At 43.4% G+C, this 18843-nt stretch overlaps 1 protein-coding gene across 3 annotated transcripts in view; it reads left to right on the top strand.

The window, feature by feature from the left end:
* ATXN7L1 (ataxin 7 like 1) overlaps window positions 1–18843 on the top strand; it is a 160863-nt gene that overhangs the window by 77569 nt on the left and 64451 nt on the right. For all 3 annotated transcript variants that reach the window (XM_060244735.1, XM_060244733.1, XM_060244734.1), the window contains one exon: window positions 6418–6640. In XM_060244735.1, coding sequence (XP_060100718.1) covers window positions 6418–6640 — 223 coding nt within the window. The remainder of the gene's footprint in view (window positions 1–6417; window positions 6641–18843) is intronic.

Here is an 18843-nt window from a genome sequence, read left to right as displayed (position 1 = left end):
AGCCTGTTGGCACTGGCTGTGTGATGATGCCACTGAAAAATAATTAAACCCTCCGCTCACTCCAGGCACTGATTTTATTTTTATGGGCAAGAGCTAACTGGTGCCTAAAGCTATGAAGAAGGTAAAACGACGGTAACAATTTGGGGCTCTTAACGCCGACCTTTTGGCTTCGTCTCAGAATAAGTGACACTTATAGCTTAACTTGAGTAGGTTGAAGAATTCAAAATTCAGTGCAAGAAAGCAATCCCACTTCATATGGCATTTTAAAATTATTGTTCAGAAAATTACACCACCACTCCAGAGTCCTGCTTCAGCTAGTGCACAAAGATAAAAAACAAACTGTGAAAAACAGCATAAGTATTATCGTTAACACAAGCCATAAAAACATTGTGGTGGTCCGGTCCCGTGTCTGCTAGCTGGACCCGGACCAGCCCACTCCCTTTTGAGTTGCCAACTCCTGAAGGGAGCTAATCATCTTCCTGCCACTAGGGCACGCTGCCACCACCAGCTCAATTTAGGAGTTCCTGACTGAGAGGAACAGGACTCCCAATCCCCTTGGCCAGTTCTGAGGCCTGGCCTCAAGGTCCTCTGCCAACCCAGCACCTGGTTAACACAGAGACCAAAGTCCTTCTTTGGGAGACCCCTGGAGGATTGGCACCCTTGCCAACTGTATGCCTTCCCCCTTCCCTGGACTCCCCTCTTGCAGTAGCATGGTCTAAGGTGGTTGGGGAAACTATGTGGTACAGAGGGACTACCTTTTAAAAAGACAAAATATTTATTTAAAATTTACAAATATATACAGGCATTTTAAAATAGTGAACAGAAGAAATAAATCAAACTAGAGGAAAAAAGCTCCTTATTTCCCTATTGTACAACTTGCTCTCATTGGATGACCATACCTTCAGAACTCACCAGTCTCCAAGAGTCAAATCAAACTCTCTGTACTCAAAACCCAACTCCAACTGAAGGCTTCCCACCAAAAATCACTAATATAGAACCCAGTTCCCACCTAGGAACTGGTTTTCCCTCCTGCAGCCTTCTGGGAGACCAGCCTGAAAGACTTCCTGCCTCTCTAGGAGGCCTCCTCAGAATTGTTGTTTCCAGACTGGAGGGGAGAGGGGGAGGAAGAAGAGACTAGGCCGAAACCTGAGTCCAGTTTGATGACATCTTCCTGCCAACTCCCAGATAACCTAAGCCTAAAATGGCGTTTCTCCACAAACATCATAAAACAAAATTCAGCTGCTTAAAATGATATCCATAAAATATATCCATAAAAAATTATATCCTTAGGCTAGAAACAGATCATTAAAATCTAGAAAAAATGGGATTCCCTCAGTTAAAAATCTGGAATGAAGGAGTGTGTTCCAAAGGCGTGGTGCCACAACAGAAAAGGTTCTTTTCTCTGGTTTTTCCACCTATGTCTTATATGAAGGTGGGGAGCTTGGAGAACAGAGCTTGCAAAGGTGATTTAGAGCTGACAGGCTAGATAGTGCAAGATGAGGCAAATGAAGAAAACATTGTCTGTCTAAATATAAGTTTATATGCTCAAAATAATAGCATTGAATGTTCAATCTAGAGTATTCCCTTCTTGGTCTAAATAGAAGTTTATATGCTCAGAATAATCGCATTGAATATTTAATCTAGAGCAAGGGTGTCAAACTCATTTGTTATGAGGGCCAGATTTGCTTTGTAGCTTCTGTGCAACTGAGATTGCCCCCCCGGTGCCCTCTCCACCCTAGTGCCAGAAACGCTCCATGGTGTAACCTGGAGCTCTGTGGAATGAACCGAGAGCTGAGATGGCTAGAGTGAAAGTGGCGGCATATCCATGACGAAGCGTCAAGAACATCTTATATGACACTTATGGAACCCTATGAAGTGGCAGTGAAGACTGCAAAAAGGTATTTTTACGCAGCCTCCATTGTGTCTGCGAACTCGCGCCCAGTCCAATTATTTAGGAAGATTTGATCATTAACTACCTTGCCACAGAGCAAGCAAAAAAGTAAGGAATTGGACATTGGCTGTGAGGCTTTTGTGAGATATTTCACAGATAAAATCATGTCACTCCGCTGGGGTTTCCTGACCACACTTGATGCAGTAAGAAAACTGAAAGCCCCTTGTCCATCTTCTAGTCCTTGTTTGGACCATTTCAGTCAGCTCTCCTGGCAGTTGTGAGACCTCCCACCTGCCTCTTAGATCCGTGCCCATCCTGGCTGGTCAAGGCCTGTGGGGATGGAGCCCGGGTCCCCCTGGAAGAGATTGTCAACTTGTCCCTTTTATCAGGGGTTTTTCCAGTGGGATTGAAAGAGGCAGTGGTACGGCCACTCTTGAAGAAACCATCATTGGACCCATTGGTTCTATCCAACTACTGCCCAGTATCGAACCTACCGTTCCTGGGTAAGGTAGTTGAGAAAGCAGTTGCCAGACAACTCCGCGCTTTCCTGGATGAAGAATCTGTCCTGGGCCCATTCCAGTCTGGTTTCTGGCCTGGCCATGGGGTGGAGACGGTGTGGGTCACTCTCACAGATGACCTCTGGAGACATCTGGATTGAGGCGGATCAGCACTGCTGTTATTGTTAGATCTGACAGCAGCGATCAGTATGGTTAATTATGATCTTTTGACCTACCGCCTTGCTGATATAGGAGTGAAGGGGGCTGCCTTACAATGGTTTTCTTCCTTCCTCCAGGGTCAGGTACAGAGGGTGGCAATTGGTGACACGGTCTCCAGCAGTAGCCATTAGAATGTGGAGTGCTGCAGGGAGCAATTCTGTCACCAATGTTGTTTAACATCTACATGCACTCCCTTGCCCAGTTAGTACAAAGGTATGACTTGGGTTGCCATCAATATGCCAATGACACCCAGCTCTATCTGTTGATGGATGGCCACCCAGACTCTGTCCCATAAAATCTCAGCTGTGTGCTTGAGGCTGTGATGGGGTGGTTGCAACAGAGCCGACTGAAACTAAATCCATCTAAGATGGAGATCCTGTGTCTGGCCTGGGGTGGAATAGGTACAGGAATAAGGCTTCCAACCATTGAAGGGGTACTTCTGTTGTTGATGCCAAGGGTTCGGAGCCTTGGGGTGATCCTGGATACCTGAACGGCTTGGGACCAGCATATCTGAGAGGCTGCCTCTTCCCATATACCCCCTGGAGAGCCTTATGTTCCATGGATCAAAACTGCTGGTAATCCCTGGCCCAAAAGAAGTCCACTTAGCCTCAGGGCATTTTCTGTCCTGGCCCTACCTGGTGGAACAAGCTCTCATTGGAGAGTAGGGCCCTGCAGAGACCGTTGCAGTTCCACAGGGCCTGTAAGACAGAGCTGTTTCACCAGGCATTCAACTGATGCGGTGGACATTTTGTTATTCTGTGGCCTCCCTTCTGCAGGAACCCTGATGATATACCGTAACTATGTTGAGCCATTTATCTTATACCAACTGGGGGATGTATGGAAGGAGTGGAGGCAACTTATATTACCAACTGCAGAATTGGAGTTTGTTTTAAGACTGTTATATTGCTTTTAGATTGTATATGTTTGTATGTGTTTGATTTTAATCTTGTATTATTGATTGTTGTTTCCTGCCCAGAGCCCATTTGGGAAAGGCTAGGCTATAAATTGAAAATAATAAATAATAAGACATAAATGAGACCTTGTCGGGCTTGGCCATGGCTGTATTTATTCAAGATTAGGTAGCAGAGATATAAACTTTATAAAAGACACAGAGAAAGGTTTTTTTAAAAAATATGTTTAAAATGTTAGCACTCATTGGTCTTAAAGGTGTTTTGTTTGTATTTCTCTCATGGGATCCAGGGAAATGGGCAAAGGAAGCTCTGGCTCTTTCCTTCTTTTCCTAGGGAACCAGGAGGGGGAGGAGCCTCAGCCAATAGAAGGAAGAGAGGCTTGGCTCTGCAGCTCTGCTGTGTGATTGAGAGAGCCTGGCAAAGCAAGCTCTCCCTCCTCCCTTCCTCTCCAAGGGAGGAACCTCAGCCAATGGAGAAAATAGAGGCTTTGCTTTGTAACTCCTGTGCAACTGAGCAAGTTTGGCAAAGCAAGCTGTGATGCAGAAGGAAGCAAGAGAGAGGGAGAAGGAAGCAGACAACAGTTTGGGGACCTGATAGGGAAATGCTCAGATAAGAGTCGCCGGGGGGGGGGGGGCTGATTCGGCCCCTGGGCCGCATGTTTGACACCCCTAATCTAGTATTGGTCTAAATAGCCGTTTATATGCTCAAAATAATAGCATTGAATATTCAATCTAGAGTATTCCCTTCTTGGTCTGAAAAGTATACAGAAATATTCAATCCTCCAAGGCTCAATTTGGATTGACAGCCTTCGATTTCTAAAGCTGGTACTCTTTACACCTTCCTCTTTAGCTTAGTTCACCTGGTGGTCTTTCTCTTGCCTTCTCTAGTAAGAACTGGCAGTCCATGCTAACATTCATCTTTCCTAAGGCTCTCTAAAAACCTGATGTTACCTGATTTTACAGTTTTAATTATAGTGAATGCAGACTTATTTTATAACTGGGAATTGGTGCTCTTCTGCATGAGAGGACACAGCATGTTTTATCGCAGTGAGTGAAATCAGTTTCAACATCTGATATTTCTGTGTTCAAGAATTAAGGGAAACACTTGGCTAAGGTGACAGACCTTGATCTTGACACTTGACGGAACTTTTGCCTTTGATCCCTTTGTGCTGGCTGGACAGAAGCTGACTTTGGAGGGCCTCGCTGTCCTTTTGCTGCACAATTAGAAAGGATGAAAAAGGGTCAAATGGATTTTATTTTTTACAAGTCATGTGCATCGATTGAAATTATAGTCATTTTTAAAGTATTGACTTTGTAAGCTGTTATCAAAGTTTATTTACCTCTGCCTGGAGGATGACAAGTCTGAATATCCGCTTTGCTGTCTCTGTGTGACTTGTGCTGTCTTTTCGGGCTGCTGCTTGTAGACTTTGAGCCCGGATGAAGAAGGGAAGGGGGCCGTGGCTCAGCACTAAGAGCATATGATTCTAATGCAGATGGTCCTGTATTCAGTCCCCAGCATTTATGCTTTAAAGGCTCTAGAGTGCCATGGGTTAGGGGATGCCTTTTTCTCTCTGAGAATCTGGAACATTGCTGCCAGCCAGAGTAGATAATACTGAAGGTATTTGGACCAGTGGTTTGTCTTGGTCTTAAGACAGCTTCATGTGTGGTAATTGGCATCCCCAGCGAGATTTTTTTTTTAACCAAAGCACTGGATTGAATCATAAACAAGAAGGCTGAAAATGTTCACTTGAAAGGTGAAGGATTTATGAGATCTGAAGAGAAACCAGAGTATATAAAAGGGGAGGTTCAGGATCATAGTCCATTTGGTTGCATGTAACACTAGTGATAGGAAATGGGGGCATGAGGCTTAGAATCAACCATTGTACTTGAGCTTGCCACACCCTCTTAAAGCTGGTTTGTGTGTTTGAGGCAGCAGCTTGATTTTTTCCAATGGGGATAGCATGGAGAAACCTTCATCATAAGCTGGGCGGTATGCAGTTGTAGGCTGTTGTAACACCCAGAGGCCATTTCTGCAGCCTTGAAAAGCTGCTTGTTCTTGCATGAATTGCTTTGTTCCATCTTTATGTGACATTAAACCTGTGACATTATCAATATTAGGATTGTCATTCAAATGAGACCTGATAAAGACCAGTTGTATTTTGGTTAAGGAAAATTAGCTTCTCTCCTGAGTATTTTTGTGTTTAAAAAAAACACACACACACCTGAGGTACTCCGTCAACTGAGCTGAGTGCTGAGAAGGAGGGTTTACATTTTCTGGGATATATGGAGGGTTCTTCTGGCAGTCCATAAGAACATAAGAGAAGCCATGTTGGATCAGGCCAACGGCCCATCCAGTCCAACACTCTGTGTCACACAGTGGCAAAATTTTTTATATATACACACACACTGTGGCTAATAGCCACTGATGGACCTCTGCTCCATATTTTTATCTAAACCCCTCTTGAAGGTGGCTATACTTGTGGCCGCCACCACCTCCTGTGGCAGTGAATTCCATACTAGCCAAACATACCTGAAAGCCTGGCTCTGCAAGTCGCCAGTCTCAGAGTCCTCTTGGGAGCACTGGAATACAACAGACTGCCACATACATGCCCCAGGACTAGGTTCCTATAGTAGCTGAGTAGCAGTTAGCATTGCTTCTTCAGGCACTGCCCTGCCACAGTGAAGTGATGCTCCAAAGGGGCTCTTATACCCACTGACTTTTCTGCATTGTATCCTAAGTATCTTTTGATATAATATTTGCAACCAATCAGTGCAACATAGAGTAGTTTTGAGTCTGTTTTGTATATTGCTGGTATTCTGGTTTTTTACCCTCTTATCTAAGTACCTTTATTATGTCTACTTAATGTATTTTTTTTTTGTACCTTTCCCCTCCACTACAGAACGACGACACAGTTCAATGTGTAAACCTTCCTTGTCTCCAGCATCTCCACCGTGCAATTCCCGGGCATCACTAATACAGATGAAACCGAAATTGTGTATCAGTGGCCATAGCCCTGTCAGCAACAACTCAAAGCCATTCAAAACACCCAAAGACAATCTACTTACCTCCAATAGCAAACAGCACATGGTTTTTTCTTCAAAGGTATCGAGGGATAAGCCTTGGTAAGTTGGTAATTTGGTGCTTGATTGATTCCCTTAGTATTTCTCACAGAGATGTTTTTTATATGTAAATAATGGATCTCTTCTCAGGCTGAAATGCCAGATAAATAGATTTCCAAAAATACATTATCTTAAATAGGAGACTGTATCACAAAATGGTATCTCCTTCAGGATTGTGGTGATCTGTATGAAATTAGAATAGTATGGCCTTATTTTAAATAAAGTGAAGCGCTTTGAAAATTCTCTTGAAAGCTACAAGTATGTAGCCAGTTTGGTGTAGAGAGCCAGTTTGGTGTAGTGGTTAAGTGTGTGGACTCTTATCTGGGAGAACCGGGTTTGATTCCCCACTCCTCCACTTGCACCTGCTGGAATGGCCTTGGGTCAGCCATAGCCCTGGCAGAGGTTGTCCTTGAAAGGGCAGCTGCTGTAAGAGCTCTCTTAGCCCCACCCACCTCACAGGGTGTCTGTTGTGGGGGAGGAAGGTAAAGGAGATTGTGAGCCGCTCTGAGACTCTTCGGAGTGGAGGGCGGGATATAAATCCAATATCATCATCTTCTTCTTCTTCTAAGCCATGCTGATTTTAGTGTAGTGGATGTTTAGGTTGGCGTGTGTGTGCTTCCATTCCACTGAGCAAAGTATGAAGCCATCTGCCAGCCTAAGGTGCCTTCTTCCAAGTTTTGTTGGAGGAAAGCTCCTTAGGTAAGAGTAAGATGCATACCATTATGTTTTGATTTCAGCATTAAGATCCTGCATAGCCTGATGTAGATTAATTCTAACTAAATGTAGATTCTAACTAAATGTAGATTAATTCTAACTAAATTAACTTAATTCTAACTAAATGTGTGCCGGCGCTTGTTCGTAATGTTACTTCGAATTTATTTCAGTGGAAGGCAGGAAAAGGACAGATTGTTTTCCTGTTTGCACAATGAAACTGAAGCAGAAGGAAGAGAAATAGTTATTTTAAAGTGCAAAAAAGTACCTTCGCATTGTGACATCACTCTTGGGGTTACACAGGCCCCGCTTTGCAACCCCAAATATGACAGTGTCCCTAGGATTGGTGGTTGCAGGTTGCTTACTGCACTTTAGTCTATCTACCCTGCTCACTTCCAGCGGTATAAACATGAGTGTGTAGAGCATAAAGAAATCCAGATAGGAACAGAGAAATCCAATCTTTTTTTTTAAAAACAACAACTTTTCAGAATATGCCAAAATAATGTTCTCAATGTACATTGTACTTGTCAGAAGAATCCATCCACCTTCTCTCTCTCCAAATAAGGTGTGCTTGCACACAAAAGCTTATACGTGAAATAAAGCATTGGTCTTGAAACTGCCATGCGACTCTCTTGCCTCCCCCCTCTTCCTCCCCAAAAGAGAAGGAACAGCCCTGGAGAAAGAAACAGGAGAGGCTTGTCTTTGTATCTCTCCCGCATGAAACAGAAAGCAGCTATGGAGTGTGTGCTCTCTCTCACTCTCTCTTGAGGGGAGGCAAGAGGCAGGAAGCAAAGAGCCATTGAGAGGCCTGGAAAAAAAGCAAGCTACCATGACACCCTGGGAAAAGTAGCAGAAGAAGGAAGTTGCTCAGGGTATGGATTTGAGCACTGTGCAGGCTGGATCTGGCCTGTGGGCCACATGATTGACACCCCTGCTATAGAGCATCAAGGATGTTATGTATGGATTTAAAAGGGGGTTTTTTAAGTCAAAATTGTATTTGTTCCTTTCTGCCACTCTAATTGGCATGCTCAAGAAAGAGTGAACATGAAATAATGACAAGATGTGAGAGAAAGAGTACTGTACCAGATCTTAATCCCTTGATTGATGCTGTTAATGGCCTTTATTCTCAGTGGCTGCAAAATCTTGTCAAGTCAAAATTTCTAGCAGGCGGTTGCAGTCTAATCCCACCACTTCAAAAGAATCAGACCTTGCCCAAACTCTGGAGTGCAACTTCCAGGTGGGACCTAGAAGCCTCCTGGAACTACAACAGATCTGTAGACTCCAGAGATCAGATCACCCACAAAGAGAGGGGGAAAGAAACTAGATCAGCCAAGCAAAAACCTCCAAAGGAAGTTTAGAAAACAAGTAAGGGGCCAAAAGTTAAAAGCATCAATAGTTATAGATAAAAGTATACGTGTTTATTTCAAAAACATAAAAACCTAGTTGCTGCTCAAGACTTTTTAGTATCCTGAAGGGGGAAGAGGTTTGGGGGGGGAGGGAAGATTTCCCAGTTTTAACTGTTCTGTCCCGCAATAATTCTTCAAAGATTATCAGCTTGTTCAAACATAATTAAGAGGTATTTCTAAAGCTATAAAGTCAATTATAGGTTCTATGATGGCGGCCTTCTCTCTGTATACTATAGTTTTATCCTGCAAAGTAGGATTGCAGACTCTAAGTGGGAAAATTTCTGGAGATTTGGGGCAGAGATTTAGGAAAGGTGGGCTTTGGGGAGGCAGAGGATTTCTGTTGTCTGGAGATCAGTTGTAATTCTGGGAGATCCCCAGACCCATCTGGAGGCTGGAAGCCCTGCGATTCTTCCCTGCCCTGCTGCTTCTTATCCTCACAACAACCCTGTGAGAGAGGCTGAGTAATAAGCCCAAGGTCACCTGTAGTGTAGCCCTAAGCAGAATTCAGGCCCGGCCCTCAGTCCCCACGCCTGCTGCGGGCCTACCCGCGAGTAGGCAGCAGGCGTGGGTGTTTTGAAGAGACCTCTTTCTTCGGAAGAAACTTCCTCCAGAGGTCTCTTCAAAACACCCACAGACCTCGGAGCTGGTATGACTGGGTGTCCTCGCGGCAAGCGCGGATGGGAGCGAGCGGAGCCCGGGGGGGGTTGGGCCGGCAGGCGTGGGCCTACTCGCTAGTAGCCCCACGCCTGCTGCCTACTCGCTAGTAGCGCTGAGCTTCTTGGCCTGGGCAGGAGCTGGCAGTGGAGGCAGGGTGAGCTTGGGGGGGGCTGGAGGGATGGAGCTGGCAGTGGCAGGGCAAACTTCGGGGGGGGGACGGGAGGGAACTGGGTGTGGGGGTGGCAGGGCAAGCTTTAGGGGGGTGGGAGGGTGAGCTGGCAGCAGCAGCAGGGTGAATTTCAGGGGGACAGGAGGGAGCTAGTAGTGGGGGTGGCAGGGCTAGCTTCGGGGGCGGGCAGCAGCAGGACGAGCTTCTGGGGGGGGGTGGCCGGGAGCGCGGCAGGCGGGAGGGAGCTGGCAGCGGGGGGGGAGGCAAATTAGGTGGTTGTCTTGGGCACCGGGAGTGGGGGGGCCCCGATTCCTGGCACCCTAGACAACCACCTAGTTTGCCTAGTGAGAGAGCCAGCCCTTGCAGAATTATACCCATCTGAGCCCATTGACTTCAGTAGGCTTAGAACAGTGGTACTCTGCTTAAGATTCTATTGCCAGTGAGCCCCATGGCTGAAGAGGCTATCCGTCTACCAATTTCTATCTGAATGCTGACGGACAGAAATTGGCAGAGGCGTTCCATAAACAAATACAAAAAAAAAATCACAGAATGCCGGGAGATTTTGGCACTTCAAGTCCACTGAACCCATAAACATGACAAGACAGTCCCTTGTATATCTGAAATGAAATTGGACCTGTTCTTTTATCATTGGACAGTAGTTATGTTTTGCACTGGACAGTTTTTCAACTGCATTATTATATTGTATCTTTAAGCCTATTGGAAATTGAAGGTGATTTGGTGAAGACTGTTTAATTATACTGTATTACTTTGTAAACGGAGAGAGTTTGCTATTTTTCCAGCACTGGTAAATGGTCAGGAGGGGCTTGCGGAAAGTCAGTTGAAACCGGGGAAGGCATGATGATGCCCTGCAACCTGAGCTATGCCGCTATAGTTCTCTTTGGCAGCAAGGGATGTCAGCAATTAAAACTGGGGGATTCTAGGAGGCTGTGCTGTTCGTCAGACAGACAATGTGGGACTCCATGCGTAGTCCATGAGATCTGTTGTGTATGACATAAACATCAGAGTAACTAGTTGTGACTCTCTAGAATGGAATTTGCAGCTTTAGGGGGGGAAATCAGAATGAAAAGCTGGTCCCATGAAATTCTGATGATGGGAGATTCTGCGACTTGAACTGGGGACTTCTGCATGCGAGGTGCATGTTCCAACACTAACCTTTTATCCCTTTAAGTTCTTGAAAAGGGCTTCTAATTGGCACTAGCTCATAAGATCTAGCACAGAACAGAAACTGTAAAAGTTGAAGTTTCATTCCAAAAACGTATTGCTGATTTCCAATAAAATGTCCACATTTTTGTTTCTGAGGAAATCTTCCAAATATCTCTAAGCAAGACACAGACCAATATAATATAAGTACAGTAGCAATCACGGTCCACTTCCAGCTCTCTATCTTTTACTACTACCTTATGTATTCATTCGGCTTTTTATGAAAAGTGAATGCCTAGCTTAACAATACAAACTGGAAACAAGACTACCAACTATTGTACCTTTTAACAAAACTATATATGAAAAACAGATGTTTATTTCCCAGAAGAACACTACATTTTTTAATTTTTATTTTTATTAAATATGCATAATATACCAAAATATACCACAGTGTAGCATTTATAAAACCTTATCATGTGAGCCCTGCTTTTGTAAATAACAAACATTTCCTATAACAATTCATATTTAATGTTTATTAAAATACATAAGAAATTTCAAACATTCTTGCTAGGTTACTATAACTTTAAAGCTTTTGTTCATTTGGCCATTAGGACAAATAAAGGTATAATATGGAGCATAAGAATTCTTGCTTCCTTGATCCTGTTAACCCCCATTTTCTCTCTCTTTTTTTAAAAATGCTGCTCATGTATATAAAGTACATTTGTTAGACATAAGACTGGTTACCATTCCCAGCACTTCAGATTATGTATTTGGAAGCACACTGCCATCAACAAGAAACACTTATTGTAGAGTGTAACAAGTTGCCTGCATTGGAAAAGTAACTTAAGTGTGCACAGGTGCTCGCATGCACACATCAAGGCAACACTGTGACTGGACCTCTTTCCCTCCCATCATATTCTTCATCCTTAGAAACTCCTGTCAAATAGTTTTTAGATCATTGTATTTATCTTATTATATGCTTTGACATTCCATTGTATTTTGCGTTTTCCTCATCCTTTGATTAATGCCTAATTGTATTTGATACCAAGCTTTAATAAAACTTTTGAAGAAAAGAAAAAAAGAAACTCCTGCCAAAGTTCCTGAGGCCTGAGGAAATCTTATGGAACACCGCAGGGAGTGATTTTGGAGGGATAGCTCCAGAAGTCTGATTTAGTCTCTTAGATCCCAGCTAATATCTTCAAAAAACACTTTAAGATCACTATTGTGGTATGTGTGTTAAGGGCCATCAAGTCACTTCCCTATGAATTAATAACCACCCAAATGTCCTGTTCTTAACAGCCTTCTTTGCAAACTGAGGGCTGTGGTTTCTTTGACTGAATACTACCATATTGCTGAATATTTTGTGTGCTATCTGATACTAATACTATCCCCCCCCCCTGAAAAAAAAAGCTGGTTAACAGTTAGATCCAGACTGGAGGAACTACATAGGATTGTTATTTTATTATTTGGCTATTTATAGTCTGCTTTTCACACTCAAGGTGGATTACATTGGGTAAATCAAGCCAAATCAACAGGATGAACAGCACAACCAGATTTGGACAACAGAAATCTCAAAACAAACAAATCTCAAACAGCTGAAATGAACATGAGCTTTGAAACATGATATGTTATAGCTATCTACTTTGCAGCATAATTACAGCGATAGATAGCAATACAGTAGTATAGACCACAGTCTCTATCTCTTTACCAATGCAACTTTATGATCATTTCTTTACTGGAAAGTCTGTTCTGTAAAAAAAGCTCTCCTAAATAATTTCATCTTGCATAGTTTGTGGAAAGCTAGGAGAGTGGGAACCTTCCTAACCTTATCAGGGAGGCCATTCCACAAGGTGGGGGCCACAGCAGGGAAAGTACAAATGTGGGCAGTTTTGCCCGTTTGCAGGATGGTAAGGCCCTGCTGGGATGATCAAAGCTGTCATGGCAAAGGGATAGGGAGAGAGGCAATCTTGAAGATACTAGGGAGCAAGGGCCTTGTTTTTAACAGTGTTGCTTAGTGGGGGGAAAGTAATGTGGTGATTGTGTGTGCAAACAGACATCCAATTGGCCCAAAAGCTACTCACTTGGGGTAATGAAGCAACCATAAAAATGGCTGCTTAAACCAGCCATTCCTGTTGAAATGAATGAAGCCATCTGTGATGGGTGGACTGCATGTCTAGTGGCATGGCCAGCAGGAAGCAGCCATTCCTCAGTGGCTGGTATTAAAAGGAAGCATATTTGTTGTGCCATGAAGGGTTGCTGCCTCTCACAGCTCCAAAGATCCCACCTTCCTGACTAACCTCTGTAAGGAGCCTCGTTTCATTGCTGTAGTCCACCCCCCTCTCTCCTGTTTTATACTTGACTGAATCAGAAAGGCAGGGAGCTGAGAATCTTGGTCTTAGGAACCCAAAAGTTCCATCTGTCACTTGCTCTCCTTCAGCAGCTCCCTTCCTCCATTCAAGCAAGAGGAGGAGGAGGTAACCCACAGCATGTGGGTAGTCAGGATTGTCCTCAGGCTATGTATCTTGGCTGAGAGCAGCACCTGAGAGGTAGTTCTCCAGTGGTCCTGGAGTGGGACAGCCCTTCACTCTTGGGAATAGGTTCCTCCCCTGGAACAGGATTGACCCTTTGAAGCGATCCAAGAGGGGGAGTGGCTTGTCCCCTGGGAACATCTTAGTCCCACTGGTTGCTGCAGGAGCAGGATATCTCTCCAGAGAGTACAGCGATCCAGACATGAACTCTGAACAGACAGAGAGGCTGACTGTCAGCTCTATGGAAGAGAGTGGGGCAAAACAATTCTCCATCTCACTTATTTGTGCCGTGATTGGCAGCAAGCAGCAAGAAGCACCAGCGGCATCGGGCTTTGCCCAGCAATTGCAGCAATGGTTATGGACTCCTGCGGGCTTCTACAAGCAGTGATCTTGTAGAAGTGAGCCAGTTTGGTTGTAGGGGTTAAGTTCACAGACTCTTATCTGGGAGAATTTGGTTTGATTCCTCACTCCTTCACATGCAGCTGTTGGAGTGACCTTGGGTCAGTGATAACACTGTCAGAGCTGTTCTCTCAAGAGCATTTTCTATCAGAGCTCTCTCAGGCCCACTTACCTCAGGGTGTCTGTTGTGGGGAAGGGAAGGAAGATCGTAAGCTGCTCTGAGACTCCAAGTGAAGGGTGGGATATAAATCCAGTCGCTTCTTGTAGTTTAAACCAATTTTATTATTGTGCAATATATTATAATAATACTCATCACCTATTATTAAAAAGTTAATACAAATACATTACATTTTTCTCCTCCCTTCCCCCCCTTTTCATGACCCCCGACGGTGTATTTTAATTAAATTGCTAAAAATAAAAGGTAATTTTATCAATTAAAGAATCTTCATTAAAAAAATCTTAAAACAAGAAAATAAAAAGAAAATTAAAAACCATATGTTATAGTTATAATCCATCTTCATTATAATCCTTTAGTCCTTATAAAAATTGAAAAAAATATGTTCACATAGTCTCGTTTTTTTACTTTAGTCCGTTTATTATTCCTCAAAAGTTCAACTGTTGTCAAAAATCACCAAGTATCCTTTTACCTTCCATTGTTTTTCAACATATTTTTGAAATTTTCCCCACTCATTTTTAAATTTCTCTAGATCATATTCTTTTTAAGATTCTTGTAAGCTTTTCCATTTGACTCCAATGCATAACTTTTAGAGTCCAGTCCCACTTTTCTGGTATTTTATCTTGCTTCCACATCTGCGCATATAATGTCCGTGCAGCTGAAAGCATGTACAAAATTATCGTTATATCTTGTTTCGGAAATTTTTCCATTTGTAATCCCAACAAAAAGCTGTCTGGTGCCTTAATGTCTACCTTGACAATGGAGCAGCCACTGCTAAATCCACTTTTTTCCATCTTAGGCGGGCAAGGCAGTTGGTCCCCTTCCTGGAACGCGGCAACCTGGCAACAGTGATCCATGCAACGGTCACCTCGAGGCTGGACTACTGTAATGCCCTCTACATAGGGCTGCCGTTGTGGCGAACCTGGAAGCTGCAGCTAGTGTAGAACGTGGCCGCCAGGCTGTTATTGGGCCTCCCCAGCACATACAACCTGGACTGTGGGAACTGCACTGGCTGCCAATAGTATACTGGATTCGTTACAAGGTGTTGGTTATTACCTTTAAAGCCCTATATGGCCTAGTACCTGCCTACCTTAGGGACCGTTTCTCCCCACGTTCCCCAGAGGGTACTTAGATCGGGATCACAAAATCTACTAGTAATCCCTGGGCCGAAGGAGGCCAAATTAAAAACCACTAGACAGAGCCTTCTCGATTGATTCTTTTTTGGTCTGGGGGGCAACTGAGAGGAACTTAACTCCCTCCCTTCATTAGGAATCAATCTTTTAGTCTTTCTGCCCCTGGTTTGGGGAAAACCATCTGAGTTTGTTCTTATGTTGGAACTCTGAGCCAGCCCTCTAAAGCTTTTCTTCATTTCATCTCTAAAGTACTGTAGCAGGTTAGATTTGGCATCTTGCCCAGACAGGTCTAACTTCTAGTTTTCTGAGGAACCTTGTGTAGATTGAGATGCTGAATCTCTGGGCAGATCACAGTCACCTGAGATGCCACTCCCCACCCCCCCACCCCCCCTCGTGACAAGGAACTGGGGTTTCTTAATTCATCAGCCACTTTGGTTCAACACACCCAGTAAGCTGAAAACAAAAGTAAAGAGAGAGAGGATCTACTATGAGCTACCCTGGGATCAAAATGGCCACCGCTATTTCCCTGTGTTTATTAGGTTATTCCTCTGGCCTGTATGGCCCACTTAGGCTACCCTCTCTGGTTGCATCTGCAAGTAACACAGAAAGAAACAAATGTGGGGAGGTGGAAGACTTGTCACTCAGCCCCAGACCCCTCTACAGTAGGACAGATGGATACCTCAGGACTTCCTCTCACCCTCTTTTCCTTCCTTACGGCCACGGCTTACCACATCCTTGTGAGGGAACTGGACTCCCAGCTTGTGCAGAAGAACAAGAAGAGACTGGATTGGACTTCTGGGTTTGGGTAATGGAGGACTGAGCTGCTTCACAGAAGAGGAGCAGACCAGAGCCTTTGTTCTGGGCAGAGGAGGGGATCATAACGCCTGCCGCCTACTTCTCCCAGGTAGGGAGAAGGCCAAGACATGCATATTAAATTCTGAGGAGATTTACTTTGGCTGACGAGGAATTCCAGTGGGGTTCCTTTTTGGCTTTGAAGAGTCCCTAGAGAAGAATTGCATTCCAACGTCTACAGAGGACTTCTGGGGTCATTAAATTGACTTAAATTCACCAGGATTCAAAGCTTCTTTGGAAATGTTTAACATCTATCTTTGAAGAGAACGGTGTTCAAAAGGATAACGACTTTAAAGGTAAAAAGATCTTTATCTATCACTCTGGGACTAAAATAAGACTTATTTGAAATAAAGACAAAGGTCTGGATTCAAATATGTTATTTTAAAGTAAAGAAGATAAAGGAGGGAAGTAAATTTGGGACTAATGAAATTCGAGAAACAAGGTTAAAAGAGGAAAAACAACTTTTGTTTTGAATACCTGTGGTCGGGTCAGACAACCCCTTCTGAAACAGAACTGCTGACTTGATGGACGTCACAGGAAATGGTGTCATAGAAATATCATGAGACTTCTCAACCATCGAAAACGAGACTTCATGGCAAGAAAGGAAGGGAGTAGCCATTAAGAGAAGGGAAAACTGCAAGCCTCCTAGCCCTCTCTAGGACCATAAATCATAGAGAAGTACCGGCGGCCATTAAAAGAAGGTCAAAAGTTTAAAAACTTTTAAAAAGAAAACGAGACTTTAAAAAATAGTGGAGCCAGCAGATATCATCATTGAAAGGTGAAATCTATTGGACTATATGCTTTGAACTAATTTTGAAGCACTCCAGGAGAAAAAGGGAAAAAAAATTTAAATGGGGCAGAAAAACCACGGATGCCATTTTTGAAGAAAATAAAACTTTTAAAAATTAATATCTCGACTTAGGAGCTTCTGGGAACGGCGATTTTGGGCTCATGTAAAAGGGCATGCTTTAATCTATAAGACTGTGTAATTGAAATTTGATTTGGTGACGTCAACTTCAGAGCCTATTTTAGCAATGGGCAGGCAGTGATGTCTGTGCATAAATCAGGAGCAAAGCAGATTCGTACGAGGGCCAGGTCACTTGGAAGAAGCAAAAATGTCTAAATGGCAGAAGGCAATAGAAGCCATGGAGGCAAGACTGGCAAAAGTAATAAAAGATTCAATAACAGAGTAAGAAGGAATTTAAAAAAGATATTGAATCCAGTGCAGAGGCGGTTAAGAAAGAAATCAAAAAAAAAATTGAGGATCTCAGGAAAGACTCCCAAGCAGCGTTAAAGAAAGTGCAGGAAGTAGAAGAAAAGGTGAAAGGCCAAGACTCAAGAATTGATACAGTGGATTCCATTATAAAAAAAATGCAGGAGAAAGCAGTACTACAAGATTGTAAACTAATGGAAAATCAGATACTTCTGAGAGGGGTGCCTGAATCTGTTGAGACTGATTTAAGGACATATATAATAAGAATCATTGCTGAGTTTTTGGGGGATGACCCTGACAAAATCAGTTATTTTTATGACTATATCTACAGGGTTAACTCAGTCTATGCCAGAAAAAAACAAATTACCAAGAGATGTGGTAGTAAGATTTGTGACAAGAGATATGGTGGGAAAGATTTTAAGTAAACAATTTGAAAATACACTGGAGGTGGATGGCAGTAGCGTAAGAATTATGAAAGAATTGCCAAGAAAAGTCATAAACGACAGGAGACTGTATAAAAAAATGACTGAAAAGCTGAGAGAAAATGAAATGAGATACAGATGGATACTTCCAGGGCGTTAAGTTTTGAATGCAAAGGAAAGGAATTACAAGCACTCAAGAAATGACAAAGTTTTTGGATGAACATAAGGAATTTGGGGGTACAGCTGTCCAGAATCGGCAGGTTCCAGGATTCATGGCAAGACATCAAAGCAAACAGGTGGAAAGAGTAGACACATTCAGTTATGCTTGGCCTCACATTTTTATACGCCTTTCCACCAATCCAGTTGATCCCAAAAGTGATGCAAAAAATGATAGAACAGAAGACTGAACTCATGATGATTGCCCCCTTCAGGAATGGAGGGCCTGGTTCCAGGACTTGAAGAGGCTGTCGCTAATGGAACCATGGCACCTTCCACCACAGGAAGATCTCCTGAGATGGGTCGATCTGTCATCCACAACCAGACCTAAAACTAACATCTTAGAGGTTGAGCAGACACAGTTAGAGGGCCTGGAGTATTCAGAAAAGGTTATAGACACTATATTAGCTTAGAAAGGGCTCAACTAATAGAGTGTATAACACAGCTTGGCAAGTTTTCCCAGGTGGTGTTTAGAACATGGTTGGGACCTGCTGAAAGTATCTGTTTGGGGTGTCTCCAGAAGGGTTTGTCTGCTAGCACCTTAAAGAGATAAGTGGCAGCCATATCAGCAGTGAGGCATGTCCAGAATGGAAAGTCTTTAACTCTGCATCCTCATATTAAACATTTCCTGAGGGGCACTTCTTTGCTAAGACCACCCCAAGTTCATAGGTTTCTGACCTGGAATTTGAATATGGTCCTGAGAGCCTTATGCAAAGGCACCAGTGGCATCCTGTAGTTTGAAATAGTTAACCTTTAAAACTTTGTTCTTAGTTGGAACAACTTCAGCACATTAGGTGTCTGAGTTATGGTTTCTGTCAGAGGATAAGGAGCTGTGTATCTTCCACAGTGACAGGAAGGTCTTACAGTCTGACCCTGCCTTTATCCCTAAGGTTAATTCAGTTTTTCAGTCTTCAATCCCATACATGATAGAGAAAAAGATGGCATTGTTTAGATGTTTGGTGAGCTCTCAGTTTTTATATAGATAGGACTAAACAGTGGACGAAGTCAGATTCTCTTTTTCTTTCCGGAAGTCCTTCTTGGGTCAACAGGTGTTGGTGTCTACCTTGACTAGATGTCCCAAAGGATGCATTTTGGTGGTATAGAAAGATCAAGGCTGAGATCCTTCCAAGAGAGTTACAGCTCGTTCCTTCCGGGAGGGGGAGC

This window comes from Heteronotia binoei, chromosome 8 (assembly GCF_032191835.1).
Source record: "Heteronotia binoei isolate CCM8104 ecotype False Entrance Well chromosome 8, APGP_CSIRO_Hbin_v1, whole genome shotgun sequence".
Lineage (NCBI taxonomy): Eukaryota > Metazoa > Chordata > Lepidosauria > Squamata > Gekkonidae > Heteronotia > Heteronotia binoei.
This window is presented reverse-complemented; position numbering and strand designations above follow the sequence as displayed.